We start from the raw sequence: 18,943 nt of genomic DNA, 5'->3' as shown, positions 1-18,943 counted from the left end.
CAGGATGAACTGGATCATCCTCATCTTTTAAAAAAGTAACATGAGTGATAGAAGATGGCCACACTTTGGTTTTACGATTGCCAGGGAGCCATAATAGAAGCAGTAAATGTCTCAGAGTTCTTTCACACATCTGCTTTGGTAATTCACTGTTCTGTTTGAAAGGATCTCACAGAAATGGAATTTTTTAAATATTGAGAAAATTCCATTAAGAAATAGAGGGAGAATGAAAAGCTCATTATAAAAGCCATGCCAAGAATAAGCAAGATGTGGCCCACATCTGAAAAATGTTTACTTTGAATTGCAATGTACTTTTCAGAGTACATTCAAGTTAACATTCAAGTTAATGTTCCCACACTCTGGTTGAAGAGTTAATTGCTGGGCCGGTCTAATACCTGTTTGAATTTGTTCGGCCAATTTTTCATGACAAAACCATTGTAGATAATGTAGATAAGGTATTGTTATTTTCATGAAGACAGTCTGCATGAGTAGAATTACTTTATTCCTCTTGCAGCTGTACACCTTTTGTGACCCATTCATGGTTAGTTGCAGAGACAGGGGAGCTGAAGGTCGTACACAGTGTCACAGTGTCTTTGGTTCACTGTGGGAGCAAATCTGCCAGTTCTGATTTTGAAATGTTAGCAGACAAAAAGTTGAACTCTTTTTCCTATTATTAATTTTTATTACTGTAAAAACAGTAAAACAACAACAACAACAACAAAAAGTTAGGATTCCAATAATTACGATGTTTCCCATTTTTGCTTATTCACTGAAATATGTGGTGATTATAATCACTGTGCTCATTCATGATGATTTGGGGTATTTTTAATTGTTCTGGGTCAAGGGTCCTTAACTCTTGTTTCTTGGGCTTTTTTGGCAGTTTTTGGTAAAGATTGTGGATATTTCTTCAGAAAAATGTTTTAAAATATTAAAAATACGTAGGATTTTAGAGTAAACAATAATATTGAAGTACACATTAAAATATTTCAAAGTTAGTTTGTAATATGATAATGTAATTTTTTTTAATCAGTGCAATAAATAATAAGATGTGGCAAATCTGTAGTTATATAGTGTCAAAACGACTGTGAGCATCAGTATTTTGATATTGAAGATGAAGGGGCAGACAGGGCAGTTGAGGAACTTTATGCCTTGTGGTCCCTGCTATCTGGGTGAAGGAGGAGGCTCAGTTGTCTTTAGACTGTGAAGCTTTGGGCTGGGGTTCAAGAATAGTAAGGTTTGGGAACAGATGGAGTAGGCTTGCTTGGCTCTTACTGTGTCCTGGGGACTGAGAGATCTTTTGTATATGTTACTCCTTTGAACCCTGAGCATGGCTTCATGAGGAGTGGTGGTTGTCCCTTTTACTCAAGCAGTAAAACAGCTAAGCTTGAAGAGATTACTCACAAATAGGTCACTGGAAAAGATATTGACCATTTACTAGTCCTCAGAGGAAGTCTGGGCTTCCCTGGTGCCTCAGACGGTAAAGAACCCGCTTATAATGCAGGAGACCCGGGTTTGATCCCTGAGTCAGGAGCATCTCCTGGAGAAAGGAATGACACCCACTCTAATATTCTTTCCTAGAGAATTTCATAGGTAGAGGAGCCTGGTGGGCTACAGACCATGGGATCTCAAAGGTCAGACATGACTGTGCGACTGACACTTTAGAGGAAGTCTATCTAAATAATCCAGAAGCAATATCCTGGTTAGTAAATCAGTACGAGGCCACAGTGGGTGCAAGGTTAGGATTCAGTCCTAAACCTTTGACCAGAGCCTGTTTTACTGCCTTTTGTCAATTATTCCTTCAACTGACCACTTGAGATTGAAACCCCACATTTGTCTCATCACTGCGAGGCGATTTCTCATCCAGAAGCAGAAGAGATGGACGCTGGAGGGACAAGTGTTCACACAGAGGTCTGTACCCTGACCCAGCTCTTTTCAGAGCTGCAGTTTTCCACACCAGAGAGGGAGGGGGTCTTTCTCAGAAAGACCACCTGTGACACGTCTACTCCACGTTGACCTAATAGCTTTTCATCACCACTTCCCTCCTCAGTTTTATTTGGACACATGGTTCCGGGGTATTTTAACTTAAGCTTAAATTTTCTCACTGTCGTCTGCTGCTGCTATAATTGAAAGACTAGAGGCAAAGAGGTTGGGGCAGGCCACAGACAGAACAGTTCTTGGGTGACAGTTCCTAACAAGGGTCAGATGTGTTCACGGGTGTTGGGGCAGCTTCTGGTGTTCAGGGCAGAAAGCATACCCCAGCGTCTTGCCTTGTGTAGTGATCAAAGAAAAATCATGAGATCTCTTTATTTTTCCTTTTCCCAACCATTGAAATAAGTACCATTCACCAAGATAAGTATATTCAGCAGGAGTATAGATAAATGTTCATTTAAACTGTTAAAAAAGTGCCTGTGGGAAGTCAGATGAGAGAGGCAATTGAAACATGGCTTGTGGGACCCAATTCCTTCATTGCAGATTAGTGAATGGAAGATGACTTTACTGATTCCTCTCAGACCTCACCAGTGAACACAATTTCAGTAAATATACAGAGAAACAGGCATTTCAGAAACATACACACACCTCTCTCACAAAAACCTTGAACAAAACAACCCTGCAGCCTTTCATAGTGTTGAATGTTTACACTGTCTCAAAACAAATATTGCTAAGGATAATTAGTCTTTATCTTTGATTTAGGGTTTTTTTTTTTTTTTTCCTGTCGGATATCTTTAGGCCTTCAGGCTCAGGGCCAGAAATAAATAGAAAATACGTCCTAGTCCTTGATTTGATAATGCCAATAGCAAGTCATATCTGATATTCATAATAAATAAAGTTTTTTTTTTTTTGGTCTGTCCTTGAAACAGCAGGAAGCTTGTAAAAACCAGCCTTCCTAAATTATATCAAACAGGAAATTTGTGTTTTCTTTTTAGATTTAACACAGAGAAATAAATGATTAATTTATTACCATTTCCAACATTAATTCAGGGTGAAGATTCTCCTAAGTCACAGGCAACCTCACAAATTTGTGTAGATTTTATAGGGTGGGGAGGACACATTAGTGACTAAGCAGGACCCCATTGTACCAGAAAGAGCAGTGCTTTTTTTTTAAAGGATATAATTCAGTAATTTTGAGTTCAATTAAATGCTTTATTCGAGGAGAGTAAGAATTCCTGTCTGATCTCTTGTAAATAATAATTTCAAATAATGAAATTTCCTCTAGGAAACAGGTGCTCTTTCATATTAACATGAAAATAAATAGAAATGCAAATACGGAAGTACTTACACAATGTTGATTTTGTGGTTTAGGAGGCTTGCTTTCCCCTCCCGTCGGCTGAAAGATGTTTAGTGACAATAAGTACTCAGAATAAGATTTGTTCTAAAGCTCTTCATATGCTATAATTGTATGCCTTCTTTGCCCTTTAAATCTGAAATAAACTTGAAGTATGAGCTCAAACAGACTGTTAGAGAAGTAGAAATGATAAGTGATTGATTTTTCTCAGCATAAATAACATTGCCTATTCTGTGATTCAGCAAATGCTGCTTTATACTATCAGTGAAGTGCCTCTTTCAACATGAGATTGTGATGTTACCTTTAATATTTAATTTACTTGCAATGCTGCTTATAGGTCTGGCTTTTCTGCACCGCCCAGGTAGTAAGTGCAGAGGGGAAGCTCTGTTTTCTGCTGCAGGGGTGGTGGGAAAAGGGCAGGAGACCTTCAGGGACATGACTTCTCATCCCTCCACTTCAGTTTGTTCGGGCCATGTTATTTTGTCATTCTTGTGACTAGCCCTTGTGCCTATGCTGAGCTAGATTCAAAACCAGGTCTGTCTGACTTGCTGGTGTGTGCTTCTAATTACTGTGAAATACTGTCCACATAGGGAAGACAGGAGAGTGTGGTGTCTGGTCAAGGCACTTCCCAGATTTAGTCTGTGTGCATGCCAGGGGCCCTTGATAACAAGACGAGTAGGATTTGTCCAATCCCCAATGAGCGAAAGATGGATGAATAGTCATGCCTGGGCAACAGGCATTCTTAATGCCCAGGGTTGTTCAGACTTCCTGGGTGGGCTGGTCTGGAGACTTGCTTGGTTGCTAAAGCCACACAGAGAACTGTAAAAAATAGTAGTAGACCTATTTTCCATCTAAAAAGTAGCTTCCACTACTAAGCCACAATCATTCTCTCACCTTGGCAAGTAACAGTGCAGTTTATATCAGGGTACCGTCCAAGACCCTCCGAGATTGTGCCTTTCCAGCCTGTCATCCTTTAGCTGTGCTCACACTTCTCAACTCAGTTTTGCTTCATAGTCTCCCCGCCTCTTAGCTTTGTGACATTTGTCTAGAACATCCTCCCCTCTTCTCCATCCCACCGCATGTGGACTGGCTGAAACCTGCTGGTCTTTCAAGGCGAGCTCAAAGTCCACCTGCTCTTGCTGACTCCTCCAGTTCTCTGAAACCCACTGGACAGTTTCTCAGAGCCATGTGGGGGACACCATGTCTCCACTGCCACTGCAGGCTCAGCCAGCGTGCAGCACGTCCTCCACACCTCCAAGACAGCATCTGACCTACTGCAGGAGCATTGCACTGAGCCTCTGAAATTAATTACAGGGAACTTCTCACTTGGGAGAAACCCACTTTGTACTTTGTTACAAGTTTCCAGGAGTTAACCTGAGGAACTGATCCAGTGGTGCCTGGACTTTGTGACTTGTGGCCATCAGTTGAGAGTGGTGCACACAGCTGTCTGAGCATCCTGCCACCTGGCCTGAGCCATCCAAGTGGAATCGTACCTCCTCCCTTGTCCTGTGTTTGTATACCTCTGTGGCTGTGAAGTTTCTCCTCCATGACACCTTTTTCTTAGTAGGAGTGTTGTGAAGGGCAGGGGTGCAGGTAGCTAACTGCTCAGGTGCACATGCCGGCCTCTCCTTTGTTCTGCTAGTCCAGCCATGTCTCCTTCCAGTCTCCTTCCATGTCTCCTTCATCTTGCTTATTTTGATGACCATGGCAATACTTTTGCCCAGTTCTTTTTAAAAAACTTTTAATTTTGTATTAGGATATAGCCAATTAACAATGCTGTAATAGTTTCAGGTGAACAGTGAAGGGACTCAGCCATACATATACATGTATCCATTCTCCCCCCAGACTCCCCTTCCATACAAGATATCACTTAACATTGAATAGAGCTCCCTATGCTGTACAGTAGGTCCTTGTTAGTTATCCATTTTAAATATAGCAGTATGTACATGTCCATCCCAAACTCACTCACTATCCCTTCTCCCATCCTTCCCTTTGGCAACCATAAATTTGTTCTATAACTCTGTCACTAAAGAGAGAAGAACTAAAGAGCCTCTTGATAAGAGTGAAAGAGGAGAGTGAAAAAGTTGGCTTAAAGCTCAGCATTCAGAAAACAAAGATCATGGCATCCAGCCCCTTCACTTCGTGGTAAATAGATGGGGAAACAGTGGAAACAGTGGCTGACTGTATTTTGGGGGGCTCCAAAATCACTGCAGATGGTGATTGCAGCCATGAAATTAAAAGACGCTTACTCCTTGGAAGAAACATTATGACCAACCTAGAAAAACAGCATATTAAAAAGCAGAGACATTACTTTGCCAACAAAAGTCCGTCTAGTCAAGGCTATGGTTTTCCAGTAGTCATGTATGGATGTGAGAGTTGGACTGTAAAGAAAGCTGAGCACCAAAGAATTGATGCTTTTGAACTGTGGTGTTGGAGAAGACTCTTGAGAATCCCTTGGATGGCAGGGAGAGCCAACCAGTCCATCCTAAAGATCAATCCTGAGTGTTCATTGGAAGGACTGATGTTGAAGCCGAAACTCCAATACTTTGGCCACCTGATGCGAAGAGCTGACTCATTTGAAAAGACCCTGATGCTGGGAAAGATTGACGTGGGAGGAGAAGGGGATGACAGAGGATGAGATAGTTGGATGGCATCACGGACTCAATGGACATGAGTTTGAGTAAACTCCAGGAGTTGGTGATGGACAGGGAGGCCTGGCTTGCTGCGGTCCATGGGGTCACAAAGAGTTGGACATGACTGAGCGACTGAACTGAACTGAACTCTATCACAGCTCTTTTTGTATGCCAAATTAAGCTTCTTGAATACTCAGAGCACATTTTTTTCATTTATGTACCTCCTTTTGCATTTTTCAGAATGCTTTTTATATGGAAGATATTTAATAGATATTGAGATAGCTAAAAGAATGAACTGGCATGTTATATATAATGAGAAAGTATGACAAGGCTGTCTGTTTAACCTATACACTGAGCACATCATGAGAAATGCCGAGCTAGATGAGTTACAAGCTGAAATCAAGATAGGCGGGAGAAACATCAACATCCTCAGATATGTGGGTGATACCACTCTAATGGCAGAAAGCAAAAGATCAGCTAAAGAACCTATAGATGAAGGTGAGGGAGGAGAGCTTAAGGCCAAATAGTAAAAAAAAAAAAAAAACTAAGATCATGGCACCTGGCCCCATTACTGCATGACAAATAGAAGGGGAAAAGTGACAGAAGTAGTGACAGATTTCTTTCACTTGGGCTCTAAAATCACTGTGGATGGTGACTGCAGGCATGAAATTAGAAGATGAATCCTTCTTGGCAAGAAAGTGATGACGAACTTAGTGTGTTGAAAAGGTCCATATAGTCAAGGCTATGATCTTCTCACTGGTCACGTATGTTTGTGAGAACTGGAGAGAACTGGACCATAAAGAAGGCGGAACACAAAGAATTGATGCCTTCAAACTGTGGTGCTGCAGAAGACTCCTGAGAGTCCCTTGGACAGCAAGGAGATCAAACCAGTCAATCTTAAGGGAGTTGAGCCCTGAATATTCACTGGAAGGACTGATGCTAAAGCTGAAGCTCCAATATTTTGGTCATCTGATACGAACAGACAGCTCGTTGGAAAAGTCCGTGATGCTGGGAAAGATTGGGAGCAGAAAGAGAAGAGGATGTCAGAGGATGAGATGGCTGGATGGCATCACCAATGCAGTGAATGTGAACTTGGGCAAACTCTGGGAGATGGTGAGGGACAAGGAGGCCTGGTATGCTGCAGTCCATGGGGTCGCAAAGAGTTGGACATGACTGGGTGACTGGACAACAGCACCTACAGTATAATAAGGAAACAATCCTTCATTTAATCAGCGGATCTTTATTGAGCACTTACTATGTGCAGTGTTCTAGGACTGGGATTAAAAGATGCTTCCGAAAGATTCCTGTTTAGTGATCTTTGGTGTTTCTGCTGATCCAAAATTAAAAAAAAAAAAAAAAAAGTGTGACTGGGCTGTTGACATAATACTTTTCAAGAGTCATCTGTTAGTTTGTCAGTTTGTATCTGAACTGCTGTGGCCTTTCCAGTTGTAGAATCCTTTTGTGATTCTTATTTAATGTTTCCTGGGGCCAACAATGCCTCCCTTGCTTATTTTCAGTGAGTGTAGCCTCTGTCTGATCCCCGCCACCTCTGCCTGCTTTTCTTAGCTCCATCTCTTGGCCTGGCGAACTCACCCTCTGTCCTTTCCCCTCTTGCCTGCTCTTGCCTTTTTCTTAGCATCTCACTTTTTGTGGGGTGAATCTCAACAAACTAAAAACAATGAGATAAATGGCTTCTGATACATATCATAAATAAGGATTTAATTCAACACACTTGACAAATTGTGAGCCATTTATTTTAATGTTCTAAACTTGAAGAGTAGAAATAACTTTTCTTGATGGGGTTGTGGAGAGGCAGAGTAGTCGCCATGTTATGAGCTGATGCACGAGTATTCAGAATTGAGTTTTACTGTATCATTTCATGATGTCTGCCGGTTGTATTAATAACATCCTTAGACTGCTGAAAGCAGAACAATTCTGTCTGGCCCGAGTGGCATGAGACTGCATATGAATCGCTGCCCCTCACTATAGCAGCCCACACCTGCAGTGTGAGTTCACTGTGGAGACCTCGGTTTTCAACCTTCCCCACTCCTTCCTTCCCCAACCACTCTTTAGTTCTCTGGGTAAACTGATTTCTCTCAGTAACAATCTACTCCTCTCTCTGCCCCTTCTGAATCTTGCTTTCGTATGACAGTTCTTACATTCTGCTTTTCCTTCTGCTTGAGTTGTTTACTTGTCTGTCTCCTTCCCTGGGTTGCAAGCTCCTTGCTGTAGATCTTAGGCTTCGTTATACAGTGTTCCCCCAGTGCTGGCCATTATTGGCACATGAGTGATTGACTTAATGAGTACTAATGAGCAGACCATACATTTTACAGGTAGAATAAAAAGAAAAGAAAGTTTCTGTTTTAAAATATATATGTAAGGATGTGGAGTACAATCAAAGTTTCAACCTCAGTCCTCTGACTTGCCTGCAACAATAGTGATATCCATTGAGTCCAACTTGATTCCCTGTTGGGACTGGAAATGTTAGCTTGCCGTGGAGTTACCTGGCAAAAGTATCTTTGGAAAGGAAAAGAAAAAAGAAATTAGGTAATATCAGCTTGTTACTTGCCTGATTAGGAAATAACTAATTAAAAGTACTTGTGCCTCTTTTGGAGGCTTATTTATGGAAGCAAAAGGATCACAAAGTTGACAAAACAACAATGAAATCATATTACAAATCAGATTAAAAAAGAAAAGGGAAGAGGATGTGCTTTGAACCTCTAACTCCTTCACAGCTCATCATTTTTTGATGCCCTTTGCCAGGATGTGCGCGCTAAGAATCTAATGATACACAAAGCCTCATTGCCAGATACTTCATTAATTCCTCAACCCATTAGGAGCCTTAATAGCCTATGCCATTGGAATAAGTATGGAAATCCTGTCCCCCAAGAAAGTACAGTCCTCTATAAATCATACTCGCCTGAGGATTCTCTCAGCCCTTGACACAGCAGAATAGATGAAAAAATATTGTACCTCCTGAATTTCCTTATACTAGAGGCTCTCGGAATAATCGGCACCCCTTAACCCTTTAACCCTCCAACCCAGTGTGTGATCCCTGGGTCAGCAGCATCAGTATCAGTGGCAACTTGTCAGAAATGCAAATTCAGTACCCCCAGCCCAGACACACTGAAACTCTGAGGGTAGGGCCCATGATCTGTGTTTTAGGCAGGCCTCTCAGTGATTCTGAAGTCCTCTGACATTTCTGGTGGCATAGTTATATGTAGAATCTTTTTTCGCTGATGAAGAAACAGGTGAGCAAGTTTATAACTTGATCAAAATGTACTTGCTTAGATTTAGTTGAATTCAACAAACACTGAGCAGCTCTTATGCCCCAGACATCCCTTCTAGAAAACCGTAAAGGCGGATGACACCTTATCATTGTCACTCTGTAGGGTCCTCTGTGTCAGCACTTTCCTGCTATGCTGTGTTGGTCTCCCTTGGACATTAGCACCTCCTCCGCTTGTTCAGGAGCACCCCAAGCGATGGCCCTCTAGGCTGCATCATTGAATTTCTCAAACCTCTTATTAATTGTTTTCCAGAAATTGGCTCCTCATTCCTTTCCCAGTGGGTCACTGCCACCTCAAAGAGGAACTGCAGGAAGAATGGCCCTGTCTTTCCAAACCTTCTGTGCTTTTAAGTGCCCAGCAATCTTACGGTTCACAAGTTCTTTTCAGTCCCCATCCCTCTAGAGATTGGTGTCACCTCGTCCTTCTTCTATTTTAAGACTTAAGCAGATGATAGAGAAGTTCTTTCCCACAGCAGACAGTGTCCAGCCCTGGCCTTGTGTGAGTAGCTCTGTTTAAAGGAGGATATAGAATCTCTGTCAACAAAGGATAAGAGTAAAAACACTTAACATTTAGCTTCCTCTTAATAGCCACTTGGCTATAGTCCAAGTCCTTATCATCCTGTGGTTTCATAACAGTATCTTTCTCCACCAGTCTGTTCTTTATCCACCTTGCTGTTAGATCCATGAAGTTGCTCAGTCGTGTCCAACTCTTTGTGACCCCATGGACTGTATGTAGCCCACCAGGCTCCTCCATCCATGGGATTTTCTAGGCAAGAATACTGGAGTGGGTTGCCATTTCCTTCTCCAGGGGATCTTCCCGACCCGGGGATCGAACCCAGGTCTCCCGCATTGCGGGAAGACGCTTTACCATCTGAGCCACCAGGGAATCAAATAATAATTCTGTCATTTCACAGCTCACTTCAAATATGTGCCTGTGGCTTATTGCAGGGGTCAGATACTAGGGCCTGTGCTTGTTGTAAATAAAATTTTATTGGAACACAACCATGCCCATCAGTTCAGTTCAGTTGCTCAGTCTTGTCCTATTCTTTGTGACCCCATGAACCGCAGCATGACCATGCCCATCATTTGTGGATTATCTGTGTCTGCTTTTACACTGCAGCTGACCCTTGAACAACATGGGTTTAAACTGCGTAGTCCATGTATCTGTGGATTTTTTTTCAGTACATGTATTGTAAAAGTTTTTGGAGATTTGCATCAATTTGAAAAAACTTGCAGATGAACCACGTAGTTTAAAAATATGGGAAAAAATTAAGGAAATGTTAGGTATGTCGTGAATGCATAAACTATCACAGATACTAGTAGATACTAGTCGATTTTATCACTTATTACCATTAAATATACAGAAATCTATTATAAAAAGTTAAAATTTTTCATGTGTTACACAAACACAGACCAAACACAAACCCCACCCATTACACTAGGGTGTCATAAAGCAATCATATTACTGCTTCTTCATTATTAATGCATGAATTACTATACTTGTAAATAAATATGAATTTTTTAAACATTGTGTTTTAATTTTTGATGCCTAGTGTTAGTGATACGATTAACATCTACAGTGTTTCATATCATAAGAGACAATTTGGTGTAGATATTAACAAACAATTCCTCTTATTAACAGATGAGATAATCTTAAGTATGGATAGAGTACAGTACTGTAAACGTATTTTGTCTTCTTTATGAGTATTTTAATAATGTTTTCTCTAGTTTATTTTAAGAATATATAAACTTATAATGGAGAAGGCAATGGCACCCCACTCCAGTACTCTTGCCTGGAAAATCCCATGGACAGAGGAGCCTGGTAGGCTGTGGTCCATGGGGTCGCTAGAGTCGGACACGACTGAGCGACTTCACTTTCACTTTTCACTTTTCACTTTCATGCATTGGAGAAGGAAATGGCAACCCACTCCAGTGTTCTTGCCTGGAGAATCCCCGGGATGGGGAAGCCTGGTGGGCTGCCATCTATGGGGTCGCACAGAGTCGGACACGACTGAAGGAACTCAGCAGCAGAAACCTATAACATACCAGATAGGTGTTAATCAATTATTTACGTTATCATTAAGGCTTCGGTAAGTTATTATTAGTTCAGTTTTGGGTGAGTCAAAAGTTACTTGATTTTTGACTGTGCAGAGGTTGGGTTGGTGTCCCTAATCCCCATATCGTTCAGTTCAAGTACCCAGTGCAGAGTTGAGTAGTTGCAGCTGACACTGGCACACAAGCCTAAAATATTTATCTGGCACTTTAAGAAAAAGTTCACTACCCTAGTCTATAAAATAAAATTTAGTCTGTTTACACTTAACATACTGAATGATTGGGTTTAGTTCTGCGAATTTCCAGTGTGTTTTTTTCCTTTGCTTCCACCTGTTCTGTTTTTCTGTTTCTTTCTTTTTCATGTCTTTGTTTGAATTTATTATTTTTCCTTATTCTGGTTTTTTTTTCCCCCCACTTTTGGCTCTTTTAACCTTTTTCCAGTCAATTCAAGAACATTAGAACATTAAATGTTTATTTAACTTCATTTTTACCACTTCTGCTATACATGCTACAATTGTCATCTATTCAAATTCTCTTTGTATTTCAAACCCAGAGGACATTACTATTATTGTTTATAAAGTCCATATTCATTTAGATTTATCCACATATTTAGCTTCTTGGTTAATCTTTAGTTCTTCTTGCATACTTCTGATCCTTGACTGTGGGGGAAAAAATCTGTTTGCCCTAATGTTTGAAAGAAAATTAGGCTGGATGTAGACCTAATTTAATTTTCCTCTATAAATTGGAAAACATTGTTTCATTGTCTTTTAGCACTCACTGTTGCAGACTAGAGATCTGATGGTAATCTGATTTTTCTCTTTTATTCTTTGGAAGATTTGGGAATTTTCTCTCTTTATTTGGAAATCTAAGATGTGTTTAGGTTGTTTAAAAAAATCAATCCTATTTGTTGGGTCTTTTTTCAGGTCACGATTTTTTCTGTTATTTTCTCTTTTTCTTTTCATCTAGAATGCCTCTTAGAGAGACAATAGAACATCTGGATCTCTTTTCCATACTTCTTAGCCTTTGTGTTTCATTTTCCTTCTTTTTGATCTTTTCTTCTGTGTTCTGTACAATCTCTGGGCTCCATCTTTCAGTTGCTAATTTGATCTTCATTGGAATCCATTCCAGAATTTGACACATCTTGTTTTTTTTTAACAATAATATTTTTAATTTTAGAACTGTAACTTGTTACTGTTTTTGTTTAGTTGATGCAATATAGTTTGGAATCTCTATCATAGTATGTCTATATCTCTCTTAACTAATCTTCTGTTTCCCATTACCTGATTCCTTAGGCCAACTTTTCTGTAAGTATAGCACTTCTTGTTCATGGCATTGTTTTCCTTCAAGTGTTCGTGATTTTTAAAGTATATGATTGTATTCTGGCTGCGTACTTTTTTTTCTATTAGCCCAAATGAGAATCCACTTGTCCTACTGGTGAATGATAGCTCAGCTCACAGTACTCGGGTTCAGATCAGATTGGTTTACTTCACCTACTGGTGATAAGTGGGGGCAGGGTGGACCATGGAGCTGGCTTGGCAGTGGGTCACTTGTCTTTTTTTTTTTTTAACCCATTGGGAAAGATTTTAATTATTTATTTATTTTTTTTTTTAAGTTTTATTTTATTTTTAAACTTTACATAGTTGTATTAGTTTTGCCAAATATCAAAATGAATCCACCACAGGTTAGTTTTAATAAATTTTAATTATTTGCTTTTACTCTTGGTATTGGCCTTGCCAGAACTGCCTCCACAGAGATACCTAGGAATAGTTTTTACTGAGGCTCTCGTTCCTGGAATTAAGTGCTCCATTTTTTGTTAGTTAGTGCTGTTGTGGTTTCATTCTTTTTCATATCTCTTTATTTATTTAGGGTTTGGGACTGGAGAGTTTATAGCAGGGGCTAAGTCCGCTATCTTGATCTAGTCAGCGTTGCATTTCTTTAAAGCCTTCTTCCTTCTGTTGCCCCCAAGCATACCCTCGTTGCACTGGTCATTCTAATTCCATATAGCATTTTATTTCTACTTCTTTCATAGTACTTAATTTTATTCTAATTTGCAACATTCTAGAAAGTGTCTTATGTGTCCTTTACCCTATTGAGTTAAATTCCATAGCCCAGCAGTGTAGGTGTCAAATTGCCACAGATGCTTCAGCCAGGGTGAAGCACAGTTGGTTTAGTAGCAAGCAATGAAACTGTGATGTTGGAGAAGACTCCTTGGACTGCAAGGAGATCAAACCAGTCAATCCTAAAAGAAATCAATCCTGAATATTCATTGGAAGGACTGATGCTGAAGCTGAAGTTCCAGTACTTTGGCCACCTAATGCAAAGAACTGACTCATTAGAAAAGACCCTGATGCTGGGAAAGATTGAGGACAGGAGGCGAAGGGGACAACAGAGGACAAGATGGTTGGATGGCATCGCCAACTCAATGGGCATGAATTTGAGCAAGCTCCAGGAGATGGTGGTGGACAGGGAAGCCTGGAGTGCTGCAGTCCATGGGGTCACAAACAGTCGGACACCACCGAGTGACTGAACAACAACAAAAGTGAAACTGGGGTTCGGAAGTACTATATAGCTGTTCTGCAACATACAAAATGGCTCCTCTACCAAGTTTTGCAGAATCCTCTGTCTCTGTAAGAACTTCGTTAATGTTTAGGTCAAACTTCCCAACTCCATGAAATAAACATCCTCTAAAGCATGGTATTACAATAGTCTGCAGTTGGGGTGACTTTCTAAGGATCATGGATCTATCCTTAGAAATCGCCCCATGCGGTCTTCCTGGAAAAGGAGGCATTTCCCTTACAAAATTCCAAGGATTGAGTTATTACTGAGCTTAAATGTATACTGTCTGTCTCCTTCCTTCTTTCTGGAGTTGCTGTTTATTCAGGAAGTTAACTGTAAAAGAGGCTGAGAAGCTTGGAGTTATCAATTCATTAATTAGCTAAGTCATAATACTCTTCCTTATTCTTGATTCTATCTAATTAGTAAAATAGGAAATAATTTCTCCTTTCATACATCTGTCAGTATCTGAGTTTATTCAAACACTGACCTCACTGTGGTATGATTAGGCTCTTAAAAGATTATCTGATTATGCCTGGGGTTTCTGATATGAGGTCTTGCTGCTTTACCTGTCATCATATTTTGAATGGTTGGAGTTGAGAAAAAAGATACCAGAATACTAAGAATTACCAGGAATATACTGAACCTAATACCAAGAATTTGCCAAAGAGATATCAAGATGTTAAATAATGCTTTTATTCACATTATAATGGGTCTTATTTTAGTTCTTTGGGAAGATGAATCAAAATGACATGAAATAAAAGAAGAGATCCAGTTGGAGGCCATTATTACACTGGGCAAGACACCATGGACCAAGATCGTGGCAGTTGGTGTAGATGAGTAGAGTGAAATCAGAATAAGATTAAGGTGCAGAATCTATAAGACTGAAGGTGCTGATCAGATGTGAGGGCGAAGAAGAGTTAGAAGTTTACTGCACACGGTTTGGTGCAAGTCGGTGATAAAATGTTACGGTCCTCTAAGGGCATTGAGCGCAAGTATCTTTTTTTGTCTCAGGAAGGAAAATGTACCTATAAAAGAAAAGTTGAGCTTTTTGATCATTCTGTTTCTTTTGGTTTCTGAACCTGATCCTACATTGTTCTACAACTCTTTTTTCCTAATTGTCAAGTATTAGTTCACAAATCTTGCATTTAGTGAAGCTATTTGATTTTATTCCATCTCTCATAACAAATGTACTGATAACGTTTAGGGCTAATTGTATGCAATTTAATTTTCAGATTGTGGTAATTATTATTGCTGTTTTTATTTCCATTCTTTCTTTCTCAGGCCTAGTCAGCTATAGATACTCAACAAAATTATGCCCTTTGGGGTGATTTTCAATTTTCTCACTTTGGGAGGCATATTTTTGTTTCAGTCATGAAGGGTTCAGATTTGGATTATTAAACACTTGAGCCATAGTTTCCACATTGGCCCATTTAACACTTTACATTTCCTTGTAAATAGAAACCTTAGCCCATCTGTGTGCCATTTGGGTATTTTTGAAGACCTCATCTAATTTAGGAGAATATGTGCCTGTTTGATGTACAGAAAAGCCCGCCATGCAGGCGGTAAAAGAGAAATAGCTTCAGTGTTCATGGATGACTTACAGGAGCAACCAGGGGGCCTTTCCCTCAGCTCTAAGCATGGAGAAGCATGTGCAGAAGGGCTTGGCTTTCCTAACAGCAAGGAGTGTTTCAGCATATGTCTTGTAGGATGTGGCCATATTGGCATGTCTCCTTGAAGGTATGTGGCTCGTATTGCCACAGTCAATCTCACCACTAGGGCCCCTGGAGATCAGGCCTTGCTGATATCATCAGTGTTCTTCCTCTCTAAAAGTTGTTATGCTGTGAAATGTGGAAATTCGCTGAGTTAAGAGTTTGAATTGACAGTCTTCTTTGTTTTAATCCTCCAGAAATGCATGTTCTGCAGACACCGGGTTAAGAAGGTCTCTGGAGCCTGCATCCAGTGTTCCTATGGGCGTTGCCCAGCCTCCTTCCACGTCACATGTGCTCATGCTGCTGGGGTGCTGATGGAGCCTGATGATTGGCCATATGTCGTGAACATCACGTGCTTCCGACATAAGATCAACCCAAACGTGGTAAGGCCTGCTCTCCCTTTGCTGATGCCAAGACTGCATGTGAATCCCCTCCTGTATATCCCCCAAGTCTAGCATGCTGTACTCTGTAATGTTACTCATTGATGATGTGTAGAGTGTACGTCTCTTGAGGACAGGGATTATACGTTATTATTTACTAGTATTTGTCCAAGACCCATTAGTGTCTGGCACATGCTAGATGCAGCACATATTTATGAGTTGAATGAGTGAATGAACAGATGAATGGATAAAACTCTTTGTGACTGTTCTGGTTTGGGGTCTGTATACAGGGCTGCTGAGTATGGTTGTACAGATTATGCACTGCACATATCCAGAATGAGGGTGAGAGCATTTCTGAGAAGAGACTGATGTGAAAACATCTCCTGAGATCCTGCAGTGTTTAATCCAGACACCTGTACACTCTGGTCTTGGGGGTTTATTTCCTCTCTTCTAGAAAAAAACAAAGAGCAGTAACACAGTAAGGGGAGGGAGAGGGTGGTCCCAAACATTTAAGGACATGCTGCCTGAGATGGGATAAGCTAGAGGCAGCACAGAGGCACCAGGAGGAGTAAGGACAAGCTCAGAAAAGGAGAAGAGAAGTACACACATCAGCATTTTCTGCCTTTTCCATTTCACTCAGGATTGAACCTGTTTCTAGGAAAAGAATGTTTACAACAAACTAACATGCAAATTCAACTGTAATTCAGTTTACCTGTCCTTGGTGAATGGACTCTTTCCTCTGTTTCAAAGGCTTAGAATAATTCAGACAGTGCAGAGATGGTTGCTATGCCTTGGTTAGCTTTTCTGATCACCATCATTGTCTGTGGCTTTCAATGAAGAGGCTGACGCATCCTATTGACCCTCAGTTTCACTCATGTGCTGAAGGTCCCAGGAAGCTTGGCCACAGACCATTTGCAGCCTCACATGCTTGTCCCGTGTCTCTAATTACCTCCGATGAGCAGCCTGCCAGGTCACTACCATGGGCTGGGGAGCCATGACCCCTATACAACACATCTCTCGGCTTTTTGATTCCAGCAGCTTCTTCTGGTGTCTTGAGAAATACTTGATGTTTGTGGGTTGGGTCTTGGTGTGGATGCATGTGAATGTGCAAGTGTAGAAAATGACATCACAAACTGTCATGTCTAATTTAAAGTTCTTTTCCATTGTCGTAGGCCTCAAGTTACATATTCATTCGTGTTTTTTCCTTAATTTCTTGAGTTGATGCGCTCTTGCTAAGAATAGTACATGTACTCAGCAGAAAACCCACTTTATTTATTTATTTATTTTTGAAAACCCACTTTAGCAACTTTAAAAAATTACGCTAATAACACATTGAGTTACTGGCACTTTGCCATTTACAGTGCAGTCACTAACATTACCTAATCAGACGACTCATGAGGATACATTTTGAGATGTGAACCAGGTCACAGCCTCTGGAGTCAGAGTTGTTGCCGTTCACACTTACATTCTGCCAGGAGCACGTGTACAGCCGTGTGTGCATTCTTCTCGCTGAGCCTCGGCTTCCTTGTCTACAGTGGTGTGCCCACCTTATCGTGTGGTTTTCAGTTCACCTCATACTGTAAGCCCTTAGAAAATGAAAGTTGTATTACTGCTTTCTCTTTTTTATTACTTCCACTGCTGCTGTTGCTGCTCCATTCCTTTGTGAACTGGGCCACATGAGTAATGCTATCCTCACTTCAAGGATAGGAAGCCCAAGTTAGAGAGGTTCAGTTTTTTGCCCAAATATTCAGTTAATGAGCGACAGGTGCTGGAATGTAAATATGTTTTCAGCCCGTAGTCTACTGTTTGTTGAATTCCACACCCCAAACCTCAAGTGGCGCTAGAGGTGTTCATTTGAACCTTTGCTTGGGATCATATATTCCCTTTTTAATATTCCAGAGCTCTGTGGTTACTGATGATTATGTTGAAGTTGCTGTTAAAGAGATCCAGGTGTTTAATCAGGACCTCATTCCTCTTAACTCTGATGTGTTTGATTCAGTCAGGTTTATGTTACTAATGTGTTTCATAAATGATGATGAAAGGGAAAATATTTGACTTTGAGATGATTTAGAAACTACTCTTCCCTATAGATCACTTCAGAACTTGGTATACTTTGTAAAGGGTGGGGGGGAAATCATTATAATTTACAGCATTACATGTGGTGGACTTTCTCTATGAGGAAAATATTTTAGTGTTCATAAATTGCCTTTGCAAAATTCTCTAGGTGGAAGCACTGTGAACACTGGATTTCTGAAATACATTCCTGGTAGCTAATACTTATCCATTATTCTTAATTAGACTCCAGGTATGGATTCCTCCCAAAAATGTTTGACAACTAACTCGAGGGAATCCATAGACTCTGGGAACTTTGGTTAAGAGCATTGTAATTACCCTTATTGCATTAAATGTTCTTTCCTTTTTCAAGCGTAAAAAAATTGAACTTCACTCAAGTATCTCTCTTTGTTTAAGCTGTAAATGCCAGGGGATACACTCCCCAGAGTCAGAAGTGTAGTTTGTCTGTGTTCTCGACCATGCTGGGATTGTTTAGTAGTAACAGGCAACTGCTGAATCATAGCAGTGAAAAAACTCATGAGATGAAGTCCAGGCTAACTTGGCAACCCATCACAGGCATTGGTGAGAGTAGAGGATGCTTGACCAATTTAGGTGAAATGAAGTATAAAACTACAGTTACTTCAGTACTCCAGTTTTACTTTTTTTTTTTTTGCATCCTCCATTATTTGCTTTTTGCATCCGAAAGGACCATTTTAAAGTAAATTCGACTTCTTTAATGCCATAAATTATTTTAAATACACTAGCTTATTCAGTGTTGTTGATCTTTGGGTATAAAATCACTCTGGATAATGGTACAAAAACTTCATCTGATTTATTATAATGCACTTTTCCATTGGACAATAAACATACTCTGTGGTTAGAATGATAGTATTGGGGAAAATAGGTAGCTTTCATATTCTTTATTATTATTTACTTATGGCTGTACTGGATCTTCATTGCCGCATAGGCTCGAAGGTACGTGTGCTTCAGTAGCT

At 40.4% G+C, this 18,943-nt stretch overlaps 1 protein-coding gene across 11 annotated transcripts in view; it reads left to right on the top strand.

Moving 5' to 3' along the window:
* Nucleotides 1–18,943, top strand: part of KDM4C (lysine demethylase 4C) — a 411,074-nt gene that overhangs the window by 329,781 nt on the left and 62,350 nt on the right. For all 11 annotated transcript variants that reach the window (XM_086415154.1, XM_086415158.1, XM_086415157.1 and 8 more), the window contains one exon: nt 15,714–15,899. In XM_086415154.1, coding sequence (XP_086271280.1) covers nt 15,714–15,899 — 186 coding nt within the window. The remainder of the gene's footprint in view (nt 1–15,713; nt 15,900–18,943) is intronic.

This window comes from Bos grunniens, chromosome 8 (genome assembly GCF_055505025.1).
Source record: "Bos grunniens cultivar Pamir isolate PY7600 chromosome 8, Bosgru_T2T1.0, whole genome shotgun sequence".
In the NCBI taxonomy this organism is placed as follows: domain Eukaryota; kingdom Metazoa; phylum Chordata; class Mammalia; order Artiodactyla; family Bovidae; genus Bos; species Bos grunniens.
Note: the sequence above shows the minus strand (reverse complement) of the source record. Positions and strands in the feature narration are given on the sequence as shown.